Genomic DNA, 8,806 nt, shown 5'->3' with positions numbered 1-8,806 from the left:
GACTGCTGTGCTAATTAAAAAATGTTAGAAAAGATAGTGATGTCCAACAAATCGAGTGTACTGCTATTTCGCATAATTTAATTTTCTTTACAAATTTCCCTTTTTTTCCCCAGAAATACAACGAGATCATCTGACTGCTACAGCGAGATTCCCACTCTGCCGCTTCAACTGCCGCACCCCTGCAGGGAACTCCATCCGCACTTCCATATTCAAGTAAAGTATTCCCGACCTTATCCTTCCCCTACCAAAGGGTTGTTGGATCAAACCCGGCACCGAAAAATTAACTTCCTTCGAGGGACCTTCTCAAGTTACTGTGGAACACAGGTTCCTGTGCGCGTGATGATTCGTTGTCAGGCACGCTCCGAGGCCAAAGACTACGGTAAGGCCGGGAGAATGCAGAACTGGTGATTTGAGAACAGTCCTTCAATACCGGAGATATAGTGATAGGTGTTTGGGGCCAACAACTTTATAAGGTTTAAGCACTCGGAAATCACATCGAGCAACTGCCTGGGAAGGTGTCGTGTGGTGGAACAGTTATACATATTAATCATTATTGATTTTGTTTGAGCCATTGTTTGTATTGCCCTCCTATCATATCACCTATCATCGGTCAACAAATAACGAATTGTTCGGTAACAGAAATGCCGCCATATCGTCAACTGACTGATGCCGAAATGGAGGAGAAAAATAGGAAGCAAAGAGAGAAAGAAGCGCAAGAAGCTTCAGATGCTAGAGAAAAACGTTTACAAGACAATAGAGCCAGGGCACAATATGTGCGCGATGAGAAAAAACAGCGTCTTGATCAAGAAGTTCAACGTCAAACCCAAGATGAAGTAGACAGGCAAGTGTGTCTAGACGTAGAAGCGCAAAGACGTAAAGAAAACCGAGCTCAAGAGCCAGACGAAATACAACAAGCTAGGCTACAAGAGCAAGCATTGCGGCAACAAGCTCTGCGTGAAGAGGAAAGTGAGGAAGAAAGACGTGCAAGGCTAAGAGACCAAGCAACACGGCAGCAAGCTGTACGCGACGCAGAAATCGCTGATGAGAGAAGAGTAAGGATTATCGAGGATGACTTGCGCCATCAAGTCCTACGCGCCCAAGAGACGGTAGAAGAGAGGATGTCACGCGCCATGGCTGACAGATTGCATCATCAGACCCCCGTCGGTCCGAATACAACCAATCCCAAGTACGCCAAACTCTATTTCATGGATGCAGCACAGGCCGGCGAGTTGAGAGCCGATTTCGAGTCGAAAGGAAGATGCTGTAGAAACTTGATGGCAGAGTTAAACGCAATGCTCCACGAAAAAAATCCTTACGCAGCCATTTACAAAATGATTCGTCAAGTGCTAGAGGAAGAGTACCGTCGAGCCGAAGCTGAAAATTTGCCGCACCAAATAGTGGGTCTGATCATCAGCAGTGATTGTTGAAATCTGGACCAAAGGCGTTACAACAGTCCAACGACAAATCAGATTGCTGTTTTATTCAAAAGCCCAAACGGAGAACCACCAGTCAAGAGGGACATCCAAGACCATCTCTTCATATCAGTCAAGGGAAGAACATTGATCCAAATCAGCACACAACAACCAATGTGCGACCCCATGACTTATCCATTGCTCTTTCCAAACGGTGACGATGGATGGCATGTAAATATGCCTTACACAACTACTACACGGCGAGAGAGAGAGGAAGCTGCTGCAAAAGCAATGGATGTGGATGAAGAGGAAGAGATTCAGTTTCGAAGGCTCAACGAGAGACTTCTAATGCAAATTCCAGCAGCAGAAGCAGCGGCCAATGACTTGTTTCCGGCAGAAGAACCGGAACCAGAAGAGCAAGTAGACGATAATGAGAATGATCCTCAGCGATTCAATCGAGGTTTGGGAAGACGCAAGAGAGTGACGCAGTGCGAATTTTACAGCTCTCTCATGTCGATATGGGACTATTTCAGCAACTTCTTGGCCGGAGGACCACTCACTCAGCAATGAATGGTATATTCCTATGTAAAGATTGAAGCAATCCGCGTTAAGTACATCCGAGAACATCAGGTGGAGCTTCACGTTGCTCAGTACAATGGTCTCTTGGACTACATCAACAATCAGGCGGAAAGAGAAAATATGACGGTCGGATCGTATAATGTTCTCCCTTCGAGTTTTATTGGAAGTCCAAGAGCCATGAAGCAAGCGTACCAAGACGCGATGGCAATTTTGCAGCAAATTCGGCAAACCGAATTTAAAAGTGTATCGGATGTCTCCAACACGAGCTACTCTCAAGGATCTAGCAAATTGGATAGACGAGATGGTGATGGGTGAACTGATGACCAGGCCGTCTACTCATAGATCACCAGCTCCACAGAAGGAAAAGAAAGCGGGAAGTGCTAAGCCTTCCACCAAACCAACTCCTCTCTTTGGCAAAGGTCCTGTTGTTTTTCACACCTCTACATCTCCACCAGTCAAGAAACCGCAGCAAAGTCCTCCCTCTGAGAGTAATTCGTCATCGCTGAAGAAAGGCGTTATTAAGAAGTGCATTTATTATGATAACGCCCATTCGATAAAAACCTGTTCCACATTCAAAGATCTAGATGTTACAGCTAGAGTGGAGTGGGTAAAAGAAAAACGATTGTGTTTTAGGTGTCTGATTGGAACACATCGGGGAACTGAGTGTCCCACCGAAATCATCTGTAACATTGGGAAATGTGGTCAGCGGCACCACCTTCTATTGCACGGAGCGCCTCGAGTTTATCCCGCGAATGCTTCAAAAACTAAAAATGCAGGTCAGCCATCAGCAAAATCGTCTGATGGTCGCGCAATGACCATTAAATACAGGGATATGGCTATCAACACTTCCCTAGCTATCGTTCCTGTGTTACTTCAAGCTAACGGGGTGGAAATAGAAACTTTCGCTTTTCTAGATCCAGGAGCGACCGTTAACTTAATTCGAGATGATGTAGCTAAACAGCTCAAGTGCAAAGGGAATGCAAAGAATGTATCCTTTGGGTCGTTTCATGGCCAAGACCCACAGTTTCAATGAACTACGGTTAGTCTGACTGTTAAGGCTCGTGATAGATCTTTCGAAGCGGATTTAAAGCAGGTCTCTACTGTGCCGACTCAGTACCTAAAGTTACCATGCCCTCCGAAGGAGTTAATGGAGATCCGAAGTCGTTACCCTCATCTCAAAGACGTAAAACTGGTTGATGTTGGAGAACCAACCATCCTTATTGGAGCGGGAAACCAATAGCTGCACTTACGTCTCGATGAAAGACTACCTCCTGTTGGAACCGACGCTCCCTTTGGTTTATTGACGCCATTTGGTTGGACTTGCGTTGGCGATCTAACATTAGGGACGCAGCAGCATGATTCAACGGTTTGTCGTTCAAACAAACCCTTGCTGACGGTGCAAAAACTCTGCTACCATGTACAAGAATCACCGACGGAAGCATTACTTTTGCGCCAAGTTGAGAAATTGTGGGGAACGGAAAGCTTTCCTATTGTAACTCCAGCTCAACCGCTAGAATCAACCGAGGATAAACTAGCGAGGAAGAAATTCGATGCAACTATTCAATTCGACGGAACCAGGTATGAAGTAGGTCTACCATGGGTTTCAGATGATATCGCACTACCCGATAATTACAATAGTGCATTGCGTCGACTTTTTTCTATCGAAAATAAATTCACGCACAATTCTAATTTTGCTGAGAAATACAAAGCCGTAATCGATGACTATGTGGCAAAGGGATTCGCACGGCCTCTCAAAGAAAGTGAATTGAAGGGCAGCTTTGGGAGAAATTGGTACCTTCCCCATCATGGAGTCGTAAATCCTCGGAAACCTGAAAAGGTTAGAGTGGTCTTCGATGCTTCGGCGAAGTATCAAGGAGTTGCGCTCAACGAAGTGCTCTTAAAGGCTCCCAATCTTATCAATGACATAGGTGCTACTCTTCTACTCTTTAGAGAAAAGCCGGTGTCCCTATCTGGGGATATTCAACAAATTTTTCTTCAAGTTGGCGTGAAGAATGAAGATTGCTCTGCTCTACGATTTCTATGGCGTCCACCTGGCTCTCGAAAAAGACCCACCGTATATGAAATGCAGCGACAAATCTTTGGATCAGTTTCATCCCCTTTCATCTGCTCCCAAGTCCTACAACATTTTGCTGACCTACATCGTGAAGAATTTTTTGAAGCCGCTGAACGAGTCTACAAGAACTGCTATGTAGATAACCTTCTGGATTCTTTTTACACCGAAGAGAAGGCTAGTCGAGCGGTCAAAGATTCTACAGCATTGATAAAAAAGGGAGGATTCCATCTGAACCAATGGCTCTCTTCATCTCGACGGGTATTGTCACGTGTACCAGAAGGTGATCGTAATCAGCCTCACCTGAATTTGGATCTAGAGGATTTGCCCACGGAGAGAACCTTGTTTAGGTGTTTTATATGACAGCGAAAGTGACAGCTTCATCTTTGATGTTAAAACTGACGTCGAAGCGAGTACTAAGCGTCGGATCTTGAGTGCTGTGTCTACCTTGTATGACCCACTGGGGTTTTTATCACCAGTGATCCTTAGCGCCAAAAGAATTCTACAAGAATTGTGGCTTGTCGGTGTTGACTGGGATGACCAAGTTCCAGAAGTAATTCAACACCAGTGGAACAAGTGGACTACTAACCTTAGCCAGCTCGAAGCGTTCAAGATCCCACGAGCTTTAACTTCGTCTAGTGACATCCAAGACATTCAGCTGCATGCCTTTTGCGATGCATCCACCGTTGGGTTTGGCTCTGTGGTATATTTACGAGTAACCTATCGCAATAATGTCGTCGCCGTAAATTTCGTTACGTCAAAGTCCCGCGTGGCACCCCTTCGTCCGCTGACCGTTCCGAAATTAGAACTCCAAGGAGCAGTTGTGGCACTACGCCTTGTAAAGTTCGTCCAATCGACCCTTCGTATTCCAGTCAGTCAAATCATCTATTGGTCTGACTCTAAAACTGTTTTTCAGTGGATAGACTCAAAGGCATGTCGCTTTCAGACGTTCGTCGCTAATCGAATATCCGAAATCTTAGAGCATTCTCAACCAACTGAATGGAGACATGTCCCAGGTATCGAAAATCCGGCTAATGAGTGCAGCAGAGGACTTTTTCCTGATGAGATGATGGAGAATTACCGTTGGGTTATTGGCTCAGACTTCTTGCAGCAAGAAGAAAACGCCTGTCCGATAACCATTAAACTTCCCGAACCTTCTGTCGAAGATCCAGAGGTATCAGCCACCAACTGGATTGGGCTCGTTTACGGCCCCACTGAAGAAAATAGGCTCCACTCACTTCTGGAACGAAATTCCAACTATGACGTAGTGATGCAAATTGTTGCATGGATTCTTCGTTTTATTTCCAACTCAAAATTGAAATTGCTGGATCGTGACAAATCACGCATTGGTGTCAAATGCATTCAGCACGCTGCTAATCATTACATCAAATCTGCGCAATTCGAGATATATTACGAAGAAATAGAGGCTTTAAAGGATAAAAAGCCTTTAAAATTGAGTTCGACGCTGATTACTTTATCACCATTTCTGGATGAAGAAGGAATACTGCGAGTAGGAGGTCGCTTGAATTACGCCCCCCTTTCGTTCGACATCAAGCATCCCAAAATCCTGCCTCACGATCATCCACTCACGCGTTTAATCGTCATGAGAGAGCATTATCTCCTGTTTCATCCATCTCCAGAAAGACTACTCAGCTGAATCAGGTCTCAATATTGGATGATTAAAGGACGAGTGCCTATAAAAAGGTATCTGCACAAGTGCTTTACTTGCAAACGCCATAGAGCTACTCCCTGCATTCCTTTAATGGCCCCGCTTCCACGTCATCGTCTTATTCCGTTCCAACGTCTTTTCACTCATGTGGGTTTGGACTATTTTGGCCCGTGCAACATCACCATTTATCTCCGCAAAATAAAACGATATGTTTTGCTGATAACCTGTCTCAACACTAGAGCGTTACACTTGGAAGTTGCAGCCTCACTCCACTTATCGTCTTTTTTGATCGCCTTTGCTTCCTTCACCACCCGAAGAGTTCGTCCGTCAGTCGTGTATAGCGATAATGGAACTCAAATTGTTGCTGGAGACCAGACAATCCAAAAAGGCATCGAGCGTCTCAAAGAACAAAACATCGTTGGTTAAATGGTGAAACAAGAAATCGATTGGCATTTTTCACCACCATTAGCGCCACATTTGGGAGGCGTTTGGGAAAGTCTCGTAAAATCAGCAAAGGTGGCTCTGGAAGCCATTGTGGAATCACGTCCGCTTACCGAAGAGCTTTTACGTGGTTTCGTGATTCAGTCCGAATCGTTGCTGAATGGACGTCCACTGACCTATGTCAGTGTGGACCCTCGAGATCCCGAACCACTTACCCCTAATCATTTTTTGTTAGTACAGAGCTCGCCTAACACCGAAGACGACGTCATCGAGGACAAGAAATTGTATTCTCAAAAACATTGGGAAGCTATGCAAGTCATGACGACACATTTTTGGCGCCGATGGTTTCAAGAATATCTTCCCACACTCACTGACCGTCGAAAATGGCTTTTCGATAAGGAGAATTTGGCTGTGGACGGTACCGTGCTGGTGGTGGCCCGAATTATCCTAGAGGACATTGGCCTATTGGTCGAGTAACTCGGATCATCCCCAGTCCAGATGGAATCGTCAGGTCAGTGTTCGTCAAGACCTCTACTGGAGAATACCACCCCCCAGTGTCCAAATTATGCCTATTAGAATCTGATGTTACTGATGTATAATTGTGTCTCTATGTAATCAGTAACAGGCCCCGCTGTTAACGACAGAAGTCGTGAGGTATAAATGTAATTTAATTTTTTGTTTTTATGTCTGTATGTACGTGTGTGTGTGTGTGTGTGTTCGTGTCATTGCCGAGGGTAAGACAAGTCTGAACTTGTCTGACCTTGGCTAAACTTATACCCTTTGGTTTTGCTATTGGTTGCTATTGGTTGCTATTGGTTATCCTCCCTTACACTTCCGCCACCCCATTTACACCTGAAGCTAATTGTTCGTGTTAGCGCCCTTCTTTTATTTCCCCCTTTTTCTGCATTTGCACCGTAGTCGAAGACGGAGAGAGACGCGGCAACGAGGTCATTCTGATTCGTTTTCGTCGTGGCTGCAGTCGCAACCTGTCGTCCCCTCTTTTGTATTTGTAACCTCGTTCGGGTTTAATACATCGCAGCGTGGCCCTTTTGGCCACTGAGTTAACCACATTTTCGTTTCGCTTATTTCGGTGGTTAACACTCATCAATGTACTCCAGAGCCAAGGAAAACAAGTCATCACAGTGGCTTCGACGGGGATCGTGTCGACTTTGTTGCTGGATGGTGCGACTTACCATTCGCAGTTCAAGATCTACCCTCCAATTACAGAGACAAAACGATCAAAAATCGAAGAAGGCACCTATAATGCGCAAATGATTAGGAACGCGAGTCTCATCAACTCAGATGAAGCCTCAATGAAGACCAACCACGCTCTCGACACAATCAATCATCTGTTGCAAACGGTGATGAAAAATCGTGTCGATCCCTACGGCGGTAAAGTCCTCTTGCTCGGCGGCGATTTCAGACAGTGCCTGCCCGTTGTCCGACATGGAAACAGAGTCCAAGTCGCTGAAGCCACCATCATCAATAACGCGACTTGGCCACATTTCCATGAACTTCGATTGGTGCAGAACATGCGCACCACAGCTGGCAGTCAAGATTACGCAGATTGGCTCATCGAGCTCGGAAATGGAATCCGCCCTCAAATACTGAGGCTCAACAACCAGATGTCATCGAAATTCCACAATACTTTCTCAACATTCAACGTAATTTGGTCGAACACGTCTTTGGAGACCCATCGGATTTCTTACAAGATGGAGTGGTCGATTCAATTTCGAACCGGGCAATTTTATGCGCCCAAGAATGAAGATTGTCAACGGATAAACAACCAAATCATCACAGAGATGCCTGGCGCATTGAAAATTTATAGGAGCATCGACACCATGGATTCAGAGAATCCGGAGGATCCGGATCACGAAATTGCCAACTACCGTGCGGAAATATTAAACACCTTTAACGTTTCTGGACTTCCTCCGCACGAATTGAAACTGAAAACTGGAGCCATCATCATTCTTCTCAAGAACATTACCTCGCGAAAAGGACTGTGCAACGGTACGAGGTTGATCATCAGGACACTCGCGCTCAATTTAACAGTAGCAGACATCGCGGCTGGAAAAAACAAAGGACACACTGTTTTTCTACCACCCATGGCCATGACACCAACTAACTCTGACTTGCCGTTTAAACTCAAGCGATTGCAGTTCCCCGTGCTTGTGGCTTTCGCCATGACCATCAACAAGTCGCAGGGACAGACTTTCGATCGAGTCGGTATCTACCTTCCGGAACCTGTTTTCAGCCACGGCCAACTGTATGTCGCATTTTCGCGAGCCACATCAAGAGAAAGTGTCAAGATCGAGTGCGGTGAGTCCGAGAAACAAGGAAAGCTTCTCAAAAGTATTCCAGATTCATCGGAACAAGATAAGCAACGAGTTTTCACGAAGAACGTCGTCTACAAAGAAGTACTCATCTGAAAACACTTCGTAGCAAAAGATAAAGAAATCACCAGCCCAGTGATAATGACTTTAAAAAAAAAATAATAAGAGGAACTAACTTCCGCCTCGGTCTATGGACCAAGTAAGGAGCACGGGCATGGCCTTGGGGGCAGAGTCCAAGTGCGCTCAACCGTGGTTTGTTTTTCCTCCATTGTTTGATACGTGTATGAGAGGTACGACTTGA

General features: G+C 45.4%; 2 protein-coding genes and 1 pseudogene across 2 annotated transcripts; all 3 read left to right on the top strand.

Moving 5' to 3' along the window:
• The first annotated feature begins 1,274 nt into the window (after window positions 1-1,274).
• LOC123474193 lies at window positions 1,275-2,306 on the top strand (annotated as a pseudogene).
• A 4-nt stretch (window positions 2,307-2,310) lies between these two features.
• Window positions 2,311-5,719, top strand: LOC123474155. The gene is made up of 4 exons (XM_045176089.1): window positions 2,311-2,979; window positions 3,049-3,174; window positions 3,232-4,323; window positions 4,382-5,719. Exons 1-4 carry the CDS (start codon window positions 2,311-2,313, stop codon window positions 5,717-5,719), a joined length of 3,225 nt encoding a protein of 1,074 aa, XP_045032024.1.
• Window positions 5,720-6,157: 438 nt separating this feature from the next.
• LOC116926330 (ATP-dependent DNA helicase pif1-like) lies at window positions 6,158-8,601 on the top strand. The gene is made up of 2 exons (XM_045176032.1): window positions 6,158-6,645; window positions 7,212-8,601. Exons 1-2 carry the CDS (start codon window positions 6,158-6,160, stop codon window positions 8,599-8,601), a joined length of 1,878 nt encoding a protein of 625 aa, XP_045031967.1.
• Window positions 8,602-8,806: the final 205 nt, after the last annotated feature.

This window comes from Daphnia magna, linkage group LG1, assembly GCF_020631705.1.
Source record: "Daphnia magna isolate NIES linkage group LG1, ASM2063170v1.1, whole genome shotgun sequence".
NCBI classification, from domain to species: Eukaryota; Metazoa; Arthropoda; class Branchiopoda; order Diplostraca; family Daphniidae; genus Daphnia; species Daphnia magna.
The sequence above is the reverse complement of the archived record's forward strand: the minus strand, read 5'-3'. Positions and strand labels throughout refer to the sequence as shown.

Bases quoted from the DNA above. Each gene is read 5' to 3' on its own strand.
- LOC123474155 (XM_045176089.1), top strand. From the start codon at position 2,311: ATGACCAGGCCGTCTACTCATAGATCACCAGCTCCACAGAAGGAAAAG. The intron at 2,980-3,048 runs GTATCCTTTGGG...CTGACTGTTAAG, and splicing joins GCAAAGGGAATGCAAAGAAT to GCTCGTGATAGATCTTTCGA. The intron at 3,175-3,231 runs GTAAAACTGGTT...GGAAACCAATAG, and splicing joins GTTACCCTCATCTCAAAGAC to CTGCACTTACGTCTCGATGA.
- LOC116926330 (XM_045176032.1), top strand. From the start codon at position 6,158: ATGGTGAAACAAGAAATCGATTGGCATTTTTCACCACCATTAGCGCCA. The intron at 6,646-7,211 runs GTAACTCGGATC...AATACATCGCAG, and splicing joins GACATTGGCCTATTGGTCGA to CGTGGCCCTTTTGGCCACTG.